At 37.9% G+C, this 23,713-nt stretch overlaps 1 protein-coding gene across 1 annotated transcript in view; it reads right to left on the reverse strand.

Annotated features, from left to right (window-relative positions):
- Positions 1 to 23,713, reverse strand: part of prex2 (phosphatidylinositol-3,4,5-trisphosphate-dependent Rac exchange factor 2) — a 98,240-nt gene that overhangs the window by 50,537 nt on the left and 23,990 nt on the right. The window contains exons 6-18 of the mRNA XM_083530154.1: positions 23,221 to 23,382; positions 20,010 to 20,143; positions 19,828 to 19,931; positions 15,323 to 15,472; positions 14,909 to 15,053; positions 11,519 to 11,619; positions 10,036 to 10,139; positions 9,880 to 9,929; positions 5,852 to 5,927; positions 5,070 to 5,142; positions 3,849 to 3,991; positions 2,429 to 2,521; positions 35 to 183 (exon numbers count right to left, since the gene is read on the reverse strand). Coding sequence (XP_083386280.1) covers positions 35 to 183; positions 2,429 to 2,521; positions 3,849 to 3,991; positions 5,070 to 5,142; positions 5,852 to 5,927; positions 9,880 to 9,929; positions 10,036 to 10,139; positions 11,519 to 11,619; positions 14,909 to 15,053; positions 15,323 to 15,472; positions 19,828 to 19,931; positions 20,010 to 20,143; positions 23,221 to 23,382 — 1,484 coding nt within the window. The remainder of the gene's footprint in view (positions 1 to 34; positions 184 to 2,428; positions 2,522 to 3,848; positions 3,992 to 5,069; positions 5,143 to 5,851; positions 5,928 to 9,879; positions 9,930 to 10,035; positions 10,140 to 11,518; positions 11,620 to 14,908; positions 15,054 to 15,322; positions 15,473 to 19,827; positions 19,932 to 20,009; positions 20,144 to 23,220; positions 23,383 to 23,713) is intronic.

The following is a 23,713-nucleotide window of genomic DNA, read 5'->3' on the forward strand; positions in this document are numbered from 1 at the left end:
AAAGAAACTTTTTCTTTATCGTTTGTTTACGTACTCTCGAGGTTTGGTGCTAACCAGCGCTCGAAGCGGACCCTTGGTGCTGAAACACTGCTTGAGAAATGCTTCCACTTCATGGAACGGCCGCAAGAAAACCAGATCTCCGTTGATAGCAAAGATCTTCTTCCCCACTTCCATCCCTGCCATCTGTAAACATACAAAAAAATGTAATTCATTTGGTGTGTGAATGATGAGATTGCAGGTATGAAGGTATTTGAAGTGAGGAGGCCTGTGCTGCATTTATTATTCCAATATATTTCAAAGTTCTTCCACTCCAACCCACGTAAAGCATATAGTATCTTCATGAAACTGGCTTTGAGCACAGGAGCACTGTCATTCTGGAACAGATCTGCATCTTCTAATTAAGTTTCAATTATTGTTTTTCTCTCAGTTCTGTTTTTTCAGATTTTTCATTTCTGGTCATATCCTTGCGATAAAATGTTTTTTGTTTTTTTTTAATGCCCCAAAACTCAACCCATGACATTTACATGTGTGGCATCTGGTAGACCCTCTTATTCAATTAAACTCACTTCAATTAAATCCACTTTGACTAGATTTGATTTAATTTAATTTGATTCGATTCAATTTCTATAGCACTTTCAACAGTGCACATTGTCTCAAAGCAGCTTTGAAGAATGTAAAAATAATAAAACAAAGTTAGCTTATATTTAAATGTATGTGTATTAACCCCCGATAATCAAACCTGGGGCAACAGTGGCAAAGAAAAAACTACCTTAGATAGTATAAGGAAGAAACCTTATGAAGAACCAAACTCTGATTATAAATCATTAAAACATTATTGAGTGGATATGACGTTAGAAACATGAGCACCAGAGTGTGTGATTATGAGTAAAGTCCTTTCTTATACAGTTTCATACGGTCAGTTGGAGTTGTGGAATCAGGAGCTCATGAGCAACTTATAAATTAGCTCAACATCTGAGATCACTATTGATTCAACCCCAACTCCTCAATGCCAGAGCCGTTAAATGTTCAGTGATGGAGAAACAGCATACGGTATGTAGAAGGTTGTTTTAAATATTGATTAAGAGGTTGTTTTTTCCTCAAAGTCCAATTTCCGAAATCCTCTCGAGGTGGGATCCAACTGGATCTGGTACATCTCTAAATGGCTCTTGATCTTCGCGTGGTCGACATCTGACCCCAGGTTCCTAACATCGCTGGGATATGTGAAAACAGCATTTCACTGTGCTGTAATGTACATGTGACAGATGAATGCATATGCTATTCTTCTAATTTACAGATCCGGCACCAAATCATCGCAATACACCACTTCCTGTGCATGAGTCTCAGGAGAACTCAGTAATTTTGCTGAGCGAAACACCCACACGTCGTGCTTGCGCTATTGCACGCATCTCTGTCGCTCTCTCCAGCTACAAGCTGCTCGTTTTTTTCCGCTGAGAAAACGCAGGGGAGCCGAATGCTTCCACGCTGTGCCGATTCAGCATTCTATAAAACGGAAAGCTGGCCTTTCCCTTCCCTTGTTCTCTCTCCTTTTTCCTGTCTAGAGCTCATGCATCACATTGCGTGTGAGTCAGATGCAGATTTTTTTTTTTTTTACAACATAACCCTTTATCTATGCGAGTGCAGAGAAGCATATTGCCAGATTTAACAACTCCATGTTGAAATCATGAACTCCACCATCTACACACACATGGCATTACTTCAGCTCTGGACAGCATCACCATACCATCCCCCATTAGGCCTGATCAAGTTTCAGCAACCTCAGATAGAGTCTTCTTTTAATAGGTCCAAGATTCATGAAACACTATAGATTTTTTTATAGCTTTCTATTTCTCTCTGACCACAAGCGTTAAAACATTAAACACTCCCGGCCTTAACACAGACAGAATTCAACAATCCCGGAGACCACAGCCTTGGATTCTGATTAAAGGAATTTGTTTGAAATAAAATTGCATTAAAAACCTCATTTCGGCATCTCACAGTATTCTGTTCATCTGTTTGTTTGGTTGAAAAAACACACACTCTGCATTCAAACCCATGAATGTTTTTTTAAATATTAAATATCTAAAGTCTGAAATCCTCTCGAGGTGGGATCCAACTGGAGCTGGTATATCTCTAGATAGCTGTTGATCTTTGCATGGTCAACATCTTCTCCTTGAATGTCTGAAATCTTCATGAGGTGGGACACAACTTGAGCTGCCAAAATCTCTAGATGGCTCAGGGTCCTTTAGGGTCGACATCATCTAAACCAACTTGTGTTTTTTATGGAAAATAGAAGTAATGGAGTGTAACATAGTGGACCTGGGATATGTATCATGTGATACTTGAAAGGAAAGATTTTAGAAATATACTGCATTAAAACCTCTACAGCTACTGTGCAGATAATGAAGAAGATGAGGATTTACATACTCACCTCAGCATGAGAGCCTTTCTCCACCGACTTGATAATTGGAACTCGATTACGATCCTCGAGGGTGAAGCCATATCCTCCATCACTAGGCCTTATCTGGAAAGAAGAGTGTGTAGATTTTACGAGCGTGCTGCTGAGCAGCAGTTGCTATACGCTGCATCAGGAATACGCGAGGCGAGTTAAGATGGTGCTGTGCTGATAGAAACAAATGAACTAACTTCAAACCTAATTAACAGCTTGGATAATGATAGCTAGTGTGTACATGTGCAGGATTTGGTATAAGCCCTTACATCCATATATCCAGAATGACTTACAATTACCACATCTGAGGGCAGTTGTGGGTTAAGGGCCTTGTTTAAGGGCCCAGCATTGGAGTTTGTTGGTGGACCTACCACTTTCCTGTAGATAAATTGTAGTGGTACAATCGTTCCTCAGCAGCATATCATTCTTTCTTTCATATTAAAAAAATAAAGAAAGAAGGTGCTTTCTGCATGTCACAAGTTCTTTACAGCAAAGTGAAATACTTTCCTCACATATCCCAGCGATGATAGGAAGCTGGGGTCAGAGCGCAGTGCCAGCCATGATACTGTGTCCCTTGAGCACTGAGGGTTAAGGGCCTTGCTCAAGGGCCCCAACAGTGGCACTTTGGCGATACCAGGGCTTAAAATCTCGACACTCCGAGCAGGAACCCAGAATCTTAACCACTGAGTTACCACTTCCTTATTATAGTGATATATATCATAATAATTCATATTATTACAAAAATGATTTATGAATGTATTTATTTTATTAATCTGTGCTTTTGCATTCGATTCCCATTCAGAAGACTGGCAGCGTAGCAAACACAGCATTTACATGTTTTCTGAGATGCAGACATGGTCCCCGTCCAATCAGAATTTAGGATCTATTTTATTGATTAACGTTTCAACCTTGAGTGTGTTTAAATCTTTTGTGTGAACAAGACAGGAATTATATAACAGGACACTTATACTTACTTTTACTGACAGGTTTATTTGAAAAGTGCTGACTGTTTTATATATATATATATATATATATATATATATATATATATATATATATATATATATATATATATATATATATATATATATATGACTTTTTTCACTAAAATTCAATCGTCACTCTATTCCACAATGTTTACTGCTCACCTATAGTGCATGTGTGGTGTTGTCCTAAACCTAAAGTCAATTGCCTCAGCAGTTTTTTTACCCTTGGGGCAATAAAAAACTGGTTTCGAAGCAGCCGTTTATAATTAATAAGATCCACCACAGAGTTGGCCCGAGTGTAACAATCGAGGCAACGCAACAAATCAGCAGAGCTGTGAGACTGGATGCAGCGGCACAGAACGGCACACAGTAAACGATCACAGCTGCGAAAGAAATCACAGTTACGCATCACTCACCAGCACAGTCTTGGCAATGACATTTTCAACTATTTTCAGGTCGTGCTTCATGGGCTTGTGCTTGGTGTTCGATCCCTCCATCTCTTCGTCAGCGAAGAAGCGGAACAAAAGCGGCTCGTCCTTGAACTCGCTTTTCTCCAGGACTGGGGAAGGAAGTAAACCGTGGTCAGTAAGGAATATACTGCAGTATGAGCGTTTATGGGAAAATACGACGACATTGAAACGGAATTAGCGTTTGGAAGAGTTTTATTCTTTTTATACTGCAGCAGTTTTTCAATTTGCAACATTTTCGCAATTCATTTACTATTCACTTAAAAAACATCTAAGTTTTTGTTTTTTAATTTTTACATTTGTGAGACAAATACAAAATAAAAATAAAAACAAATGACCAATTTCAGTTGACTACACTTTCTTCGGTCCCTATTAATGATTTCGTTCTTTTTGGTGGATTTTTGTTTTGGCCTATTTCTGAGCACTGTGAGCACTGTGAAGAAAAAAAATAAATAAAAAAAACAGATTCTGTGTGAGAGATTTATATTATTTTAGAAAAAAAACAGCAAAAGTGCTGTAAGGCGATGATATGGGGAGTTTGGGCCTTTCTCTCTCACTGTCTTTCTTTCTCTCAGGATAATGGAGGTTTCACACTGCTGAGAAAAAAAAAAAAAAAAAACAGGCCTTTAAAAAAAAAAAAACAGCCCGTTTCCAAAGCAACACAAATTGTGTGTAAAAAATACCCCCTGTGAGAGAAAAAATTAAGCAATATTTTTCTCGATTTAACAGGATCCTAAATAACGTCAACAATCTTAGTAATAGCTCTTCGGCACGAATCCCTGTGATCACATTTGGTCACGTTTGATGGAAATACATTCGTCGGGGTCATTATGATCCATATATTCTGTAATTTGTCGCCCTAATTGTGGGCAGTTGTGTGCAGATCTGTGCAAAATGTAATGACAAATGAGTCAGGCATGATGTGGAGTTTGGCACAGCATGGACTCCGGTCTTAAAATCCAAGGCGTGGATTCAGTAAACAAGCAATTGCTATGGCGACGGGCCGTTTGCTAGAGCTCACGATCGATTTGGCTAATTGGAAAAGATTAGCAATGATTGGCTCTAATGTACGGTTCTGTTTGGGAGGCAAAATAATACAGGATCAGGCCGAACGAACACAACGAGGTTTTTGTTCTCGAGTGTAGAGAAAGCGAGAGATGCCAGTCATACCATGATGCATGAATCCGTTGTCGCACAGCTCCACCCCCAAGATCAGCGCTTCTTCTCTTGTTCGACAGTCACCCTTTGAGAGAAAGAGAAGAGAGGGAAAGTTGGAAAAATTACAGCTTTCATTGTCTGCCAAGCACTGTCAAACCATCTCGGTATACTGTACAATTTTATGTACAAAAAAAAAAAAAAAAAACACGACTGGAAGAATGTAGAAGCCTGGGGGTCATAGTTTTTGACATGCCTTAAGAAGATTTTTTTTTTTCATTTAATTATCTTTTTTTAAAGCTTACTTGGCCGATCAATTATTTTTAAAGTTACTTAGGTGAACAACTTATGTCTACATAAAGTCACTAGGTAATTAACCAGGTTAAAGCTTGCTTACTTAGTTACTTTATATCTATCTATCTATCTATCTATCTATCTATCTATCTATCTATCTATCTATCTATCTATCTATCTATCTATCTATCTATCTATCTATCTATCTATCTATCCATCCATCCATCCATCCATCCATCCATCCATCCATCCATCCATTTATTCATTCATTCATTCATTCATTCAATTAACTATTTTTCAATTTGCCTATTTTTCATATTCTATTTTTTATATTCTAATGAGTGCATGTCTTCTGCTTTGCTACGTTTCATTACCAGGAAAGAAAAGTGGTCAGGCTGTGGTTCATAATTTAAAAGCTTTTTACTATTAGTTTCTTGACTTCACTTTTTTTTCATACAAGCAAATATCACTACATTACAGACAAATTTAAATAATAGTCTTACCTGTGCTATGAGCCAGTCGATCAACTTGTTGGCCATCACTACAGATTTGTACGTTCTTAAATGGTAATCTTTATCCCTGAACGGACATAGACAAAAAAAAAAAAAGATTTACGAAAATGATTAGGTACGAACAGAAGGGAGGTTGTTCTAATCTGAACCAATGACCTCTATGTCCGAACTTTAACCTTTTTACAAGGTGGTCGGGAGAGCTGAACTTGGCTTTTACATCCTGACAACAATTTCCGCACTATACATCATGACTCACTTGACATGAGATTTTCAGCCTGACTTCCTCCTCAGCCCTCCTACTAGGCGAAACTTTCTCCTCAGTGTCTATTTCTTGGTTGCATTAACATTAACATTCTGATAAAGTCGTGTATGCAATCGGAGCAAATGATTGAGCATTTGAAATTTTTTATTGACCTTAGTATAAAAATATTGTGATGTAAAAAAAAAAATTATTATACAGTAAAGTCCAAACATACATTGTGCCAAAAGGTGAAACAGTGAGATAACTTGGTTGAGGTGTTTTAAACTTTCACTAGACTTAACTATGATCGCCAACATCGACTTTCGCAAACTAAGAAACTGCTATTTGCCCCCACTCTCCACTCGGCAAGAGTTCAGCGTTAAAAGAGCGACTTCTCTCGACCCCATGTTGTTGACCGTGGAACATTTTCAAGACCTATAAAGTTGCTTTTGGCAGCTTCCAGTGCATGATTCACTTATCTTTAAAAGACCTATTATTAAAAACTAAAGGGATTCAAAGGTAACAAAGAGCTGAATTGGTGCTAGCTTTTAAAATAGTTTAGCCAGCTGAGGTCAGAAGGTAGAACCACCAAATGTGTACATGGTTTGGATGGGGTGGGGGGCTGGTAAGTTTGAAGTAGTGGGGTGGAGGTGGGGGCAAAAACAACCCTAGAACTTTGACAATGCAATAGAGCTGAGATTTTCCCATGAAGTCTCATGAAGTCAAGAATCCCCTGAGGTACACTCAGTTTAATAGACTAGAGGACTGGCTTTCCCTAAACAAATAAACAAACTTGGACAAGTCCAATCAAAAGCATCTACAATCTACAACATGATAAGGGTGGACAAAAATATTGCTATAGAGTAGAAATGCCCCTGTGACACGAAATGTGACACAAAGTTTTCAACAGTTTTTATATACACACTATAATTTTCCTCACAGCACTATGAGTCTCTCGGGAGGTTTTGGCACTGGCCGTGCTCCTGTGCGCCTAGTGCAATATATTTTAACCACCGTGACTCGTTCGTCTTAGCCTCAAACCAAAGCTGTCATAAATGAAGGGAAGGCAGAGGCACAGCAGGCAACCATACGCCTGGCATAAACACAATGCAATCCACTAAAGCAGCGGGCACAAATAGGTCACTCGGACCCTTTATTGGCTTTTGACCGGGCTTCAGTCCTGTTCTTAACATCCTTCTTTGTCAGCTCTGGGTTCAAACTAGGGGCTGATTGTCTCTCCATGGCTCAGACAAGCCTGGATTTACTGCTCCTTTTGTGTGTTTTGTGTGGGCCTGTGCCCCCTCTGAAGCTTCCCTTCCACTAGGAGTTTCTCGCTAATTAGAATGCAATCTAGAGAAGCTTGTACAAGAAATAAGCAAAGAAAAAGCAGGGAGTCTGCAGCACATACACCAACTCATACACACAATATGTGTAAACAGAAGGCATTGCAGTGTTTTGCACGCACACACACACACACACACACACACAAATTACTCACATACACAAACAAACAGCCGGAGCATATGTTTTCGGAATCGCTTAATTATAAATGCATACATAGTCTGCATTCACTGCGACACAAACAAATGACAAAGTGCAGTCTGGTTTTATTAAAACAAACAAGCAAACAAAAAAATTGTAACTGAGGCCAATAAACAACTGAATCTGTGGGGCTCCAAACTTTTATTCCTTACTCTTCCACTCTTCTTCTCATTCATAGTTACTACATAATATATGATCTAAACTGAACATCTGAGTACCAAACATCAGATCTTTTACCTTACAAGTCATTCTATAACACAGCACACATCCTATAACACAGCACAGCTAATCAATCCCAGCTAATGGCTAAGCCTAATAGCTCAGCTATTAGCTATTAGCTCTTATGTCTTTTTGACACTAAAGAAACAAACAAATGGCCATGAAAGCATTTGATTTCTCTTCAGAAATAAATTTTTTCACATTGAGGTCACTGTATTTTTAATTCACTCTACATTGATGAAATTCATGTAAATTGCATTCATGTATTAAGGAAATCTATGCTAAATGAATTACACTGCAATACTAAAGCCTTTCAAAAAAACGAAATCATTTTCCTGAGGTAAATAAAGTAAAAGCAACTCGAGAGGTCAATATTTACTTTAGGAAAATTATTTTGTTTCTAAGAAAGGCTTTAGTATGGCTTTGTTGTATGGCAGTGTAATTTACTTAGTATAGCATAGAAGAGCTGGTTTAAAATAATAGCTTGCTTCAAACACTATAAAATAGACAAGTGGGCAACACTCCGAAATGAGGGAGAGGTTTTAGGGCCATAAAAAATTAAAGTAAGATGGAAATGATTTCGTTTCTAAGGAAGGATTTAGTATGGTTATTAAGAAATAGGATAGTTCACTTAGGATAAATTCGCTTCATCCATGAATCCAATTTACATGAATTGAGTCAAAGTGGGGTGAAATAAAACACACAATAAGCTTAGGTGTGAAGAAAATAAATAAATAAATAAATAAATAAATAAATAAATAAATAAATAAATAAATAAATAAATTATAAGTATTCTTTCCCCACCTCATAATAAGGTCAAAATGGTTTGAGATGCTAATGTAGCAGGATGATGGCTAAATACCTAATGCTAATATGATGTTTTATTCAAATATACAAATATAATAACCTTGTAAATGTTAGACTAAAGAACATTAAGCCTAATGTAAAAATGGTACAGTAGATTTTTTAAAGGAAAACTGAGGAAATTGATTGAAAAACTGATTTCTGAGGAATTTCTTCATATAGAAATCACAGCATAAAGGCAAATGGATGAAGTTAAAGGAATTAAATTTACTGTTGCTTTTCAATCTCTCTCACTCAATCTCTCGCAAGCGACAGAAAAAGACTCATTGAAAAAGTGACTGATCGCTTATAGGCTTCAAGTGTTTACTTAATTGCCCTTGCATTGTGTTTAACTGCTCTGCTGAACTGAAACACAGTTTGTGGACTTTGATATGGTTTCTCAGCGGCCAAATACTCCCAGAATGGCAAGACTGGTCCGTCGCACCAGCCAGACGAATGAAAAGCACCGTTAGCACAATATGACTGCCATCTGTTCTCAAATGCCTCATTGACTATTCGGCGTGGCCTGGAAAGGCACAGAAAGTGTGATTTTGTCTATTGTAAGAAATATGAGCTTAATATCACGAAAACGGAAAGAGCACTTTACACTGGTTTAAAAACCCCGGTACGCTTTGAAAACGATAAAGTAGACTGGTGGGGATTTTTAAACAAAATTGTCGACAGGAAACAGGTTCAGGTCTCCCAGTTCCAGTGAAGGGAGACTTTCAAACTTCCAAATCCAATGAAATTCTGTAGAATTGTGTACGTCCAAGTTTGTGGTAACAGTTTGGGGAAGAACCACATATGGGTGAAAAAGTCTCAATACTTACCCTGGCTGCACAAATTCAATTATTAATGACACAAAACAACCTACACAGCATTGCAAGTTACAACACATGGTAAAGAAATCTAAAATAAAGGAATCCTTGCACAACTTTTATGATGTTAAAAGCTTTTTTAGTTGCAGCACAGTGTCCTGCTGCTATATATAGAGAAATGAGTAGCAGCAGGATACCAATTGCAGCTGGCTGCTCTGCAAACACACACACACACACACACACACACACACACACACACACACACACACACACACACACACACACACACAAACACACACACACACACATATAATTGCAGAGGTAATGGGGCTGAACTGAGAGGGCAGGTCTCTTACCTGATCACTGGTGTGAAGAGACTGTGAAGCCGGCAGAACAACCTCACTCCCTGGAGTCAGGACAAGGTGCAGTGAGAGGCATCATACACCAGCTGATAAACGAGTCTGCCATTTTGCAAAAGAGTAAAAAAAATAACCCATGTTTTGAAAATTTACCTTGGAGATGACATCCTGCATATCACTTCGTGGATGGTAGGTGCCGTCGTCGTATCGGAAACGATACAGTACCGGCTCGGGTTTGAACTGGTGCTTGTCTGTAACTGTAGAAGAAGGAAGAAGTTTAGGAGTTAAATAGTATAAAGTAAATTGGAAAGAAAAGGTTTTCTAAGGAAATGATGGCTCATGTTGTTATCTCACAGCTCCACACAGTGGCCCTTAAGACTTGCTGATAATTACCCAAATTGCTTAAATAATAAATGAAAAAATGGTATATTTAAAAATTTATTTTGTAAAAAGAATTAAAATAACTATGTATATAATTATATCTAGTTATATATAATGAAATGAATAAATACTGAACATCTTGGGGTGAATGCACCCCAGACCTTTTCACCTACATCAGTATCTGATTTTACCAGAACCCTTGTGGCTGAATGAGCACAAATCTCCACAAAGCAAATGGAGACTAAACTTTTGTCCATAGAGTGTATTTGACAAATATACTAGGGTTGGCTGGGGTTTGATCTCACAACCTTCAGAGCCAAAGACCAATGCCTTAACCACTAAACAACCACCTCCCACAATGAATAGTAATTTGCCCCAAAATAAAACAAATGCCAGGGTGTGAACACCATATTTATTCCTTAAGAGCAATAATAACATCTTATAAGCAGACATTGTGCTCTCACATTGTGCAAGGCCGAGCTGCCAGACCAAGAACCAAGAGCAAGAAGATGCTTAACAAGATGGCTGATATAATGTAAAAAGACGAACTGTACACGACGACAATAATGCCAAATGTTTTAGTTTATCACGTTATTCATGTTTCCAGTTCTACGTAATAATGCGCACCTTCAGACATTTATCATTTAATACTTGCATTACAGTAATGGCCATTTTGGGACATCGCCATTGAAAACATTGATGAAACGATTTTAATTTGGGTTTTGTTTATGACAGTGTGTGATGTTAGGTCATAAGCAAACATGATTAGAACCCCGCTAGCTGACTGACATGAGCCACTCTTATTTATCTTTTTATGCTTTATTGAGAATGTCACAACCAGTCTAAACAAGTCAGTTAAAATGCTAAATTATGGTTAAGTCCAAATCGGCACAAAGTAGCAAGCAGGAGTTTCTTTTGCTGTGTGACCGAGCTATTTAGTTGAAATTCTCGAAAAACTTTTTCAGCCCCATGCCATCAAATACTACATTTACAGCATTTGGCACTATTCATTTATCAAATGTAAAGAACTGTGCAGTTGAGAGTTAAAAGCCTGCTCAAGGGCCCTGGAGTGGCAGGTAAATGGTGCTGGAATTTAAACTCATGGCCTTCTGTTTAAAAGTCCAACTTCGTAACTGTTGATCTACCACATCCCAATAGTAATAACCACAAAGTTAGTTTTTAAGCATTTCAGAGGTGAAGTCCATCATGAACATGAACATGAAAGGTGCTCGCAAAAATCATCGTGTTTATTTACCATGGTGGATGATGCCATTCTCCAGCAATGCCTGGCCAAGGTGAACGCCTTCTTCTGTGTTATCCGTCTCTCCGATCTCCATTAACCAGGCCACAAACTCACTGGGAACATTAAAGCAAATTAAGTCAGAAACTCATTTGTACACACACCTAAGGACACATACACAATCCCTTTTACAGTCCACACACAGTCCATTTCTAGTCCTCTTGGTGTGTCAACAATTCACCAATTAAGCTCCCCAAACCCAACCCACATACACACACATACCAAACAGATGCTGCTACTGGCACTTTCCTGTGGTTTTCAAAGATATCAAGGAAAAAAAAGACACATTTTAGACAAATTCGGTAATCTAATGCTGACTGATTTTTCCAACACCCACCCTCCTTCTCTTTTTTCTTCACTATCCGTCTGCTCAGTCACCCACAAACACTAAAACACACTTGGCCAGCTTGTAGGAGATCAAGCCTGAGGTTGGGGCTGGTGTTTTTGGAGCCCAGTGGTAACTTCAGTACACATTTCAAAAGCACCATAACACACCACACAGGCCAAGTTCAACTTGTCTCTCCCTCTCTCTGTGTGTGTGTGTGTGTGTGTGTGTGTGTGTGTGTGTGTGTGTGTTGCACAGATTAGCACAAAAAAAAAAACAAAGGTTTGGGTCACACAATCCCCAGCCTCGTGTGATTTTATACTGCAGTGCTGTCGCTGTACATTCTCAAATTCTCATTTCCTACTTTTGCTTCTGTGGTTGTGTTTATGCATTTAGTTGTAATCTGTTCCACATGGGAAAATTACCTGAGTCTCAGCATAGGCGATTCATTATACAAAATGTATCGCACAATACACCAATCAGGCATAACATTGAGCAGAGCATAACATAACAGAGCATCTTCCTAGTCTGCATTGCTTAGTATCTAACAGTAACAGTGGTGAACCAGTGACAGGGTCATGGGTGGCCGAGGCTCAATGATGCAGGTGGGGGGAGATGATCCCAAAAGTATTGGGACACTTGAATTTTCCAGCAATCTGTGGTTCTTCCCAAAACTGTTCCACTAATACTGTAGAATGTTTTTAGATGTCACTGAACACCTCTTAGATAAATTGGAATGCTGACTGCACCCCAAGCCTTCTCACCTCACCTACATCTTATGATCAGATGTTCACAAACATTTGTCCATATGGTGTGTGGCTTAAAATACTGTGCATAAGATGAATAATAATAAACTTGACTTTTTTTTAGCAAAAAAAATCGATTACACACTGGTAGCAGGAACTTTGTGATGTGGTTAATTATCTGTTGTTTGTTTTTACAAAAAAAAAAAGAAATTAAATGAATAATTTAAAAAAGATTATTATTTACTTTGTTTTTTTCGTTTGTGTCAAATTACATTTGCATTTAATTTAAATGTATTAATAAAAAAAAAGGATTAAATACATACATATTTTTTGTGAGTTTACATCACAAGTTCACTCCATTTACAATTAAATATTTTAATGAAACAAACTAATAAAAGGTAATCATTTAATGAATTAAGATTTATTTTTGGTTATGTTATTTCTTGACCAAATTGCAGAAAAATAATCACATTTAATTAGGTTTAATACTTGCTTGCTGGTTTGTTTTAATCAGTTACAGCAAAACAATGTATATTCTGTTATAATATAATATTGTAGTATAATTATTAGATATAGTTACTTAATATTATATTTATTTTTCCCCTTACCTGTAAATAGACATGTTAGTGTTAGTGTGCAAATTTGAAATTTTCTTTAAATCTCTGTGGGATTTGACCTGAACCCTTACCAAATCTCCCAAGGAGCTACTTAATGCAAAGTCAGTATCGTCATTATCTTTTTTTTTTACAGTATGTTTTCCTTAAAGCTTTCCCTAAAGCCTCATGTTTTGCTTCTAAAATATTCCGCTCTGTACCGACTCTACATTTTGTGCACGAGCTATCAGAGCTACTCAAAGCCAACAAAGACACAGCGTACAGCCTTAAAGTTCACGACTTAAAATAACTCTCCACTTCAGAGGTTTTCGACAGCAAAGAGGAAGGAGAGAAAGAGACAAATAAGCCATTCGAAGCCAAAGGCAACGTGCTTTTCATCAAAAAGGCGTCAGTTTTGATTTCAGCATGGAGGAAGCTGAGGACAAATTGGCGGCCTAGAGCGAGGATTCAAACACAAACCGAACGCTTTATCGTGGACCATCACCTTTGGCCAGGATTGTCCTCACGCCCTCAATGTCTTTTTCCGGAAAGTGTGATCTGACCTGTGTTTCTTCTTGTTAAAGGCACACACGATTTCTCACTATGACTTCCTTTGTAAAAAGCCTGTGAGTTTTCCTGTGTCTGTTCAAGTTACATGGTCCTCAACTCCATCTGGCTCCTGTGATCCCTTCTGACTGTCAGATGCCTCCTTGTTCCTCATAGACATACACATGCACACGGCATGCTGCGTTTCTCATTACGTTAGCACAAAGGATCTCCTGGTCTGAAGGACGTTTACAATCCAGCCACATGTATGAGGAAGTCAGCATTGAAGTCAATCCTTTTTTTTTTCCTGCCCAGCTTTTAAAATCTCCAGCTACCAAACAGGCAACGTGACCAATAACAGTGTTGTCCTTGTTCACCATGATGTCTGGCAGTCAGATGGAGACCTGGCAAGACTCGGAGCAGCATATGGCCATTGTCTCGGGGCTTAAAGGAAGCTTCGTTGGCATCTGAAAAGCAGTAAAACTGCTTCGGAATGAGATCCGGCTCATTCATTGCTTTCCCTAATCATTTAAAACTAAATCCACTATTTGTTTTATTAAAAATTTTTTGAAGAGCTCGACGTTTCTTTCTCGTCATTGACTGTCCTCGTACATGTTATGTAGCCGCTCGGACAATTAAAAAAACGCAATGCAGCAGCTATAAGTTTGTGCTTGCAGGCCATGTTTTTCCAAAAAGGTTGGTATTCCAGAACATCTGAGACACATCACAGCTCTAGACTCAGACGTTTCTTTTCTAACAATAAGATAAAAACATAGTGAGGTTTTAATGAATATGAAAAATGGCATTATGATACTTATAATGCCCCAAGAAACAATAAAAAATTAGACACATTTCATAATTTTCCAACCAAAGGTTCTCAACTCCTTCTGGCTCACAAAACTTAGGTAAGTTCACCTAAATAAGGTTGGCACGAAGTATAAGTATTCACTACCAGAAGCAAATGCACATATTTGGCATCTTTTCTTTTCTGGGATTTGTTGTTTGTGCCCCAAGAATTATATTTGCATTCAGTCTTATGTTAGGACTTTATCTGGAAAAGCAGATGAGCAAAGTTAAGTCAAAATGCTAACGCTAAAATCCTCTGTTCTGCCTATGAATACAACTGAAGCCATACCTTCCAAAGAAACACTTGGGGAAGGTGGTAAGTTTGCGTTTCCTGTCTTTAATAAGGTGTCCTTGTTTGCTCAGGAGGTTGTAGAGCTTCTCGCCTTTCTCCGAAATCATCATCCAAGTGTCCTGCTCCATCCCCAGCCTCAGTGCTGCAGGAGAAAAGGACACAAAGAGAGAGAAAAAAGGAGCAGGCAATGAGTCAGATGGTTCTGCACGAGTATGAACAACTTTAGGTTAGCTTTTTTACACAAAGGAAATCGTATCTTGTATATTTACACAAAGACAAGATCACAAACTGGAAAAAACAAACAGTGAAAGACCTCTAGGCTAATTAGCACTTACAGGTCAGCTAACTGCTTCTGACACGTTTAATTGGACGGCATGTTTCGGCTCGCTGCTGGTCATTAGTGTTACTCACATTTTCTTCTTTCTCGCTCCTTCAAAATGGCCTCCAACCACTCCTGCTTCTCTTCGGGCGTTTTGGCCATGCACACGAACCACTTGTTCTTTGCCGTGTTGTGGATTTTCCAGCCGTTGTTGACGATGTTTCCGCTGCTGTGGTAGTCCGCTGTGATACGAATACAAGAAAAGTGAAAATTTTGCAATAGCATTTAACCCAGACATGAATTATACATCTGTTTGAATTTGATTATTTATGTATATCTTTTTTACCAATAGGTGGTAAGAGTGGTAGCTTAGTAGTTATGATGGTGGGCTTCTGATCGAAAGATCATGAGTTCAAATCAGAGCCGCCAATGCTGGGCCCTTGAGCAAGGCCCTAAACCCTCAACTGCTCAGTTGTATAAATTAGATAATTGTAAGTAGTTCTGGATGAGGGCATCTGCCAAATTCCATACATCTAAATGCAAAAATAAATGTATATTGAAAACATGCCACAATTACTATGTCAAATCAACATGGTGGCTCATAGAATCAACACTTAACAAAGTAGCACTTTCAATGAGTTGCTTATACAATAATGAGGTTTTTTTTTGCCTTGATTCTTGCTAAAAAGTGCTGAACATGGTGGCCTTTTTAACCAATTTGTAGCTCAAGTAAACACTTAAAGCTCAAGTAAATTCCTGAATAAAGTTCAGATGTCATTTTTTTCCAGTCAAGAAAAGAAAATTCAATTTTACAAGCTTTATAATATTGGGATGTACATAAGACTGAATTTACGAGTACAGAAGCAGACCTTAGGATCAAATCCAAAGCACCCTGAAAGAGTAATCCACCAAAGCAGGTGTGATTTATTAGCATAAGCTTTTAGAGAAGTATCAGGATAAAGGAATCTCCCAAATGTTCTCCATATTTGTAGAGTACGACGTCTAGTATTTTCTATTATCTATTTTCTAATAGAATACAGTAAAACGTCTAAAATTTTCAAATCTCCTTTTAAAACTCATCTTTTCAGGCAGGCAGATCATTGGCATTGTATTTGTACACCCTATTGGTTGAATAATGTTTTATTATTTTTAATTGTTTTATTTTTTTTTATTGTATGTAAGGTGTCCTTGAGTGCCATGTAAGGAGCCATTAAACAAAATGTATTATTATTATTATTATTATTATTATTATTATTATTATTATTATTATTATTATTATTATTATGAAAAATTAAGTTCTCAGGCATTCCAACATGAAAAGATGTATTAAAACACTACGTGAAAAGCCACAGATTCTTGATCATGCCAATTAGAAAATGATGAAGCGCTCACGCTACACTTTGAGCCGGATTTGTTACGTGTTCAAAAACTACACTGATTACATTTTCAGTTCTTGTGGTTTCAAACATAAAACAAAATCATAACAAAGCTTCAAAACTGTGCGGTTTCCAAATAGCTCTCAGTTGTTGTTTGAGATAAGTCCTTGTTGTGGAACTGCTATAAAACTTGTTCCACTGAGTATGTTTTTTACTTTTCTTCAGTTTCTCCAAACCAGACAGCAATCCGGTCTAATGAAATCGGTGGTATTACTCTGTGAATTTTATGGCAGTAAATATACTGGGGCAAGTGAGGGGGCACTTTTCTCCTCGCTCTCTCTGCCACTGAATTCTAAACAGCCATTCTCTCCATTTTTAATCTGAGTTTTTTTTCTTCGACTGGCCTGAATTTATCTGTCTATATCTCGGTGGCAAAAATAAGGTGAATTACAACAGAAATACTGACAGAGACATATTGATTGGGTTTATTCCAACAGCAGAACAAGTGTGTTGGTCTAAGGGGAGCTAGACATGATGCATGAAATATCCTGACTCTAGAATATAAAGTAAGTAAATTGTTTGTATTATATATTATATTTATACATATATATAAATATGCATACATACATACACACACACACACACACACACACACACACACACACACACACACACACACTATATTACCAAAAGTTTGCAGACACCTGGTCTGAGTATCATAAGTATGGTATGTGCTTTTGGGGCATCACGTTCCACATTTAGTCCCAATTTGTTCTTATTATTCTTCTGGGAAGATGCTCCTCTAGAATGTGCTTGTGGATTTGTGCTAATTCAGACACAAGGGTTTTAGTAAAGTCAGGTACTAATGTAGTCCTGGGGTGCATCCGACATTCACATTCATCCAAAATCGTCAGGATCAGAGCTCTATAACAGGAGATTTTCCACTCGAACCCATGCAAAGAATATCTTGTGTACTATGTAATATGCTTTGTGTACAGGGAAATTGTCATGCTCTAACAGGTTTGGGTCTCCTAGTTCAAGTAAAGAAAAAATTTTATGTTACTGCATCCGAACATGCCCTGAACAATTGTGTGTCCTCAGCTTTGCGGTAACAGTTTGGGAAAGAACCACATATGGCCGTGAAAGTCGGGTGTCCCAACACTTTTGTCCATACAGTGCACAGTATGCGCATTATACAGTATATTCTGAAACAATCACAAAATTTCACCCCTGAAAAATCTTTCTGCTTAACAAGAAGAATATATATCGCCAATATACTTCTATATATAGCTGAAAAAGCAATTTCTTAGCCATGCATGAACCACAATATCACTTTCATTATGTGTGAGTTAAGCTGCAGTAATAACTATATTTCCCTTATTACTGGGGAGATGGTGGAGAACACCCATGAGCCTGTGTGCTAAATTTGGCTTTGTTTTCTCCCCACGCACTGAAACAGATCTCTCTTTAGAAAGCCTGATATTAAATCCACCAGAGGCCAGAATGCTTCTGCAAATATAACTGATAATCAGAGCTCCTACACAGCCAACATACACTCATTTCTGGGTTAGGAAAGTAACTGAGCTCTGGGGTACTGTCATCTTGCCCAGAAAATGGCATTTTTCTAACCTTTGCTGTTGAAGTGGTTAGATGTGAACTCCACCCAGCTAGGAAAGGAGCAGCGCCAGATAGAAAGTCTTGAGGTCACCATATCAGGTGAAAACAAAATCATAATTTTTTACTCCTAGCTCATGTGGGAGATGAAACTTTATCGTTCCCTGCCGGCTGAACAGATGGATTTAGTTATAGCACATGGCAGGTTGGGCAAAGATGTGCAAAGACAGCTATATACAGTGAAGTACAGTTACATAAAGAGCTTTATACCAAAACCTTAAGGTGGACTAAAAGTTCCAACAGCACACTATATGGGAGTGGCACATGTGGGTTTTTTTTTTTTAATGAATATCACAATCCATTTTCATTAGTACTTTGACATGCAAAGCGTTTAAAAAATGTACATTGATTTATGCAAATGAGGCTTTATCAGAGGATGTACACCACTTCGCCTAATATTGTTTTGTTTCCTCTTTTGCTGCTAAATCAGTTCTGACCTGTTAAACATTAACAGCATTACCTCCTTCAGTAATTTGAGCTACAAGTGCTCGTCTGTTGGATCGGACCACACGGACCAGCCATCACTCCCCACATGCATCAATGAGCCTCGGCCGCCCGTGACCCTGTTGCCAGTTCACCACTGTTCCTTCCTTGGACCACTTTTGATAGATACTAACCACTGCAGACCAGAAACAGCCCACAAGAGCTGCAGTTTTGGAGATGCTCTAAACCAGTCATCTACCAGACACAATTTGTCAAACTCGCTCAAATCCTTACGCTTGCCCATTTTTCCTGCTTCTAACACGTCAACTTTGAGGACAAAATGTTTACTTGCTGCCTAATAATATCCCACCCGCTAACGTGCTACGATGAAGAGATAATCACGTCATAATGTTATACCTGTTTGGTGTATGTATCTAATTCGAATACAATTTAAAAATGCCAAATATACAGCTTTAACATAGTTGATTCTGGTATAATGAAAATGTTTATAAATAAATTAATAAAAAATTTAATAAATAAAAATAAACAGATAAACAAAAAACATTTTTAGTATAAACTCAATAAATTCACAACCAAAAAAAACAATTAAAATAAAATAACTAAACTACTTTTTGGTCAATCCTCGAGAATATCCTTTAAATTAGAAATGGGAATAAAAGTGCAAAATTTCATTTTGAGTTTGTTGAACATTATAGAAAAAATTATATATTGGTAATAAGATTCAATTTGGCATGCATATTTACACACACATTTCTAAAAAAACAACAACAAAAAAAACCCCTAGCAAATATATACATTACATGTAGGCAAAAGTTTGTGGAAGAAGTTTGTGTTATGTGCTTTTTAAAAATCCCATTCCATATTTTGTTCCCATTTTCTGTTATAATAACCACCACTCTTCTGGGAAGATGTTCCACTTGATTTTGTACAGTTCTTGTGGAGATTTGTCGGGTACTTGTGTAGGGTGAAAAGGCATGGAGTGCAGTCAGTGAACAAATGTGTTGTTTCTTCCTTTTTAGTCCAAAAAACTATTTTTCCTTGTTGTTCTTGATAAAAATTATTAAAGTAAACCCCACATGTTGTGTATCCTCTAACACACTTACCTGTTCCATCATCCACATTTTCCACCTCCATCACCTCGGTGTTGATTCGTCCGCGGAACTGGTACCTCGGGCCCTCGGTAGCTGCTTTGCTGTTCTTCAAACGCCTGCCAAAAACACAAATGTCTCCAGAAAGGATCCCTTCTACGTCAGGAAGATACTGCCTATAAAGCTATGAGCCTCACCTGTTCTTCTTCTTGCAGTAGACCAGTAGGTTGTCGAATAGGAAGAACACTCGCTCCTGGATGTTCCCAGCTGAGATCTTCAGCAGCACGCCTTGCATCAGCATCTCCGTGCAGCTGTCTGTCATATTGGAGCCCTAAAATAGTGCAAGGAAAAGTTAAAAATTTTAAATGCTGATCCCCAATAATCACAGAGGAGATATTTGGCTGAGCAACGTCTTTCTCCATGGCATGCGAATGGATTCTGAAAGCTCAGAGTTGAATCCACGAATCGTGACTTTACAAAGCTCGGATTGGGACAAGGCCAAGCCGTATAACTCTTTTAGAGAATGGGGGAAAGATAGAAACATTCCCTGTAGCTTTCGCTTTTTACTTGTTGGGAATCAATCATTAGAGGTAAAAGAAAAAAAAAGTACACAATGCTCAGATGAAGTGAGCATTACAGCCTGCTGTTTTCTCCCTGTCTTTCTTTCTGTCTGTCTGAAAGAAACATTTCTCACACAACACACATAAACAGCCATTTTTCACTGATTTTATTTTGTATCCCATTTATATCTGTTACACACACAAACACACACACACACACACACATCTGTTTCATTCACAGTATGCCAAAACAATTTTTGGAACCTCTCCCCGTCTGTGTCTGATTCAGCTCAATTTTATTTGTCACATCTGCATTCTATCAGCCATAAATAAACTAAATGACAACTCAAGTGGTGTAAAATTGGCTAGTTAACCCGCTAACAGGCCAGTAAGCCAATAAGCTAGTAAGCTAGCTCAGGTTTTTGTTCTTTGTCTTGATTCAAATCCCAGAAAATTGCTTAAATGGAGCAAATCCTGTCAAAATCTACAAGAAGAACAACAGTAAATGGTTCTGTTCATCAGTACCATCAAAGTAACAGATCCAGGATGCTTTGGAAACATTAATTTTGCAGCTTTTTTGCACAACCTACAGCATTCACGTCTAGTTTTTTTGTTCAAGTGCTGGTAAAGAAGTAGCGTGGGGTATTTAACCGCAAGGAAGATGTCCCCTGCGTCTCTATGTAGCCCACTCGGTTAGCCTGCATGACTGCTGAGGACATACAGCTGTGTTTCGGGTCAGCGCTAACAAGCAGTCATCTGTCTCTGGAAGGCAGGATGGAAATAATGACTCGCTCCTACTCACTCACTCACTTACTTGAACACACACACATCCCATAGCACTCCGCCCTTCCACCCACACCCTCAGCGTGTAGACAGTAAAGCTTAATTGAGTGACTGTATAGAATATTCTAGAAGCAGACATAGCTAAAAGGCTGGCAATTAATAAAAGCAGCAAGACACAAAACTACAAACGTGACTGCTTTTAAACGGATTGTGTTTGTAGCAAACACACACACACACACAAATTTTAATTTACAATCTGGTGTAACACTCAGGCAAACTGCCATTCAGGAACCAGCAATGACTAAAACGAGTAGCGAATCGGCTTCCAAACTGCTTTATAAAAGCTATTTTGGGAGCAGTACGGCTAAAAGTACATTACGGCCATTTCAGCCTTGGACTTGTGAAGTTTAATTATTTTTCGCCTACAAGAACAGGCGAGGCAGCTCTTAGGGAATATGTTTATAAAAAAACAAAAAAACACATCTTTCACGCAACATTTTCTAACTAAATGAAAAAGGCAAACTCATTCTCAAAAATCGTTTAAAAAAAGCCACTCCACAAGGCCTTATAAAAACATAACAGACTGTTTTGGATTGTGTGGTATATTTTTTTACAGCAGTTTATGTGGACAGAACTTGCCCCAGATCACTTCAACATGCACTAGCTCAACACGAGCTTTTGTTTTTCAGCGCCTTTCTTTATAGAGCGAAATCTGCTAAAAACATGTGAGCAAAATCAGATATTAGCCACATTCATTAAAAAATCATTAGCATGTAATGTGGAACCTAAAAAAATCTAACAGTAAAAACATATAAGTATTATAAAACTAACTAAACTAGCTAAAGTTGTGTTATGCTAGCAGGAAACCATTGTACTCATATGACATCTGAACAATGCTAGGTCATTATTGAGAAACCTGTTTATTGTGTAGTAATTAAAAAGTAATTAAAATCAGGAGCCAGGTTTACTAAAAAGCTAATTTTTTTTTTTTGATGAAACCTATTAGCCATGCTTGCTAGCCATCTAGCCAACATTAGGTTTAGCAATTCTGTAACTAAAACCATTTGTTTGTCAGCAAGCTGGTAATTAAAATGGTTTAAAGTTTGCTAGCAATCTTTTTTAGGATTTTTCTACTTTATTGCATATTTAATTTATATGTTTGTTAGCAAAAAACCTGTTGCAGCATTACAATTCTCTATATACAACCCTATTGAACACCTTTGGGATAAATGTGTACGCTAAAAGCACCCCAGGCCTCTTCACTTCACCTACATCAGTTCCGAACTTTAATAACACCCTTGTGGCCTAATAAGCACAAATCTCCACAAGCACACACCAGAATCTACTGTAAAATCTTTCAGATGTGTGCAGGATATTTTAACATCAAATTGGGTCTGAATGTGGAATAAAATCTTGTGGTTAGATGTCCACAAAAATTTTTCATATAGTGTATTTTGTATGCAACTAGTAGCCAATTGTGCTTAAATATAAAAAAAAACCATGATAATTCAACTGATCATGTCAAGTCAACAGGCAGCAAATCTTCGTATTATCTAGTAGCAAATGCAGCAACCAAAGTAAAAAGAACACAAATTACACATCATTGTGACATCTTTTGTTATTGATTTCGTACAGCAGAAAGAAAGAGGGTTCTAGTTTGCTTAGCATGAGTAAACACTGCAATCATTTACAAAGCACAATTATCTGTGAGACCAGCATCTTCAGTCATCACAGGAAGTCCTTCAGAGAAGATATTACTATTTCTTCCACGCTCATAATGCTGTACGTTTATGGCACCAGTCAAGATACATTTTCTTATACACCCACATTTCACACAATCTGACTGCATTCCATAATGGTATACAAGCTAAATTTCTCAAAAGTTCAGGTGGTAAAATAAAACCCCTCGTTTTTTATTTCATCCTACGAATCCTGTTACGAATGAAAAGACAGTTCTTGCATGTTCCAGAAAAAATGAATTTTGTTTTTTTTCTTCTTTTCCTAGGAAGTATTTCTCGGAAACATCTGTGTGTGATCAGCAGTTTCGGCTAAATGATGGACGTACCTCCCAACCCTCAATGTGCGACTGCCATTCTTCCAGCACCTCAAGCTTCCCCATCTGTCTCTTGGCTTCATTGATGCTCGAACACACAGCCTTCATGACTTGGAGGGACTCGTGCACCATGGAGTAGTCGTTGTGCTTCTTTGGTGTTCTTTTTAGCAGTTCCTGGAAACATACACACAGTCTCATATGTGTATATTCATGTTACGGGGGGGAAATAATTATTTGATCTCCTGCTGATTTTGTAAATGTATCCCCTTACAAAAGAAACGAACAGTCAAGAATTTTTATGGTAGGTTTATTTTAACAGAAAGAGTTTGTATTTAATCGAGTGAAATAATCTTTTGATCCCGTACCAAATTAGCATGAATTCTGAATTCCACAGACCCAAATTTGTCCTGTCCCTTTAGGAAAGTTCTCCTAATGTCAACTCGTTATGTGAATAAAAGACACCAGTCACAGAATCAACCTCTTTTATATACAAACCTCTCCACCA

The sequence above is a fragment of the Silurus aristotelis genome (genome assembly GCF_946808225.1).
Source record: "Silurus aristotelis genome assembly, chromosome: 25".
Taxonomy (NCBI): Eukaryota; Metazoa; Chordata; class Actinopteri; order Siluriformes; family Siluridae; genus Silurus; species Silurus aristotelis.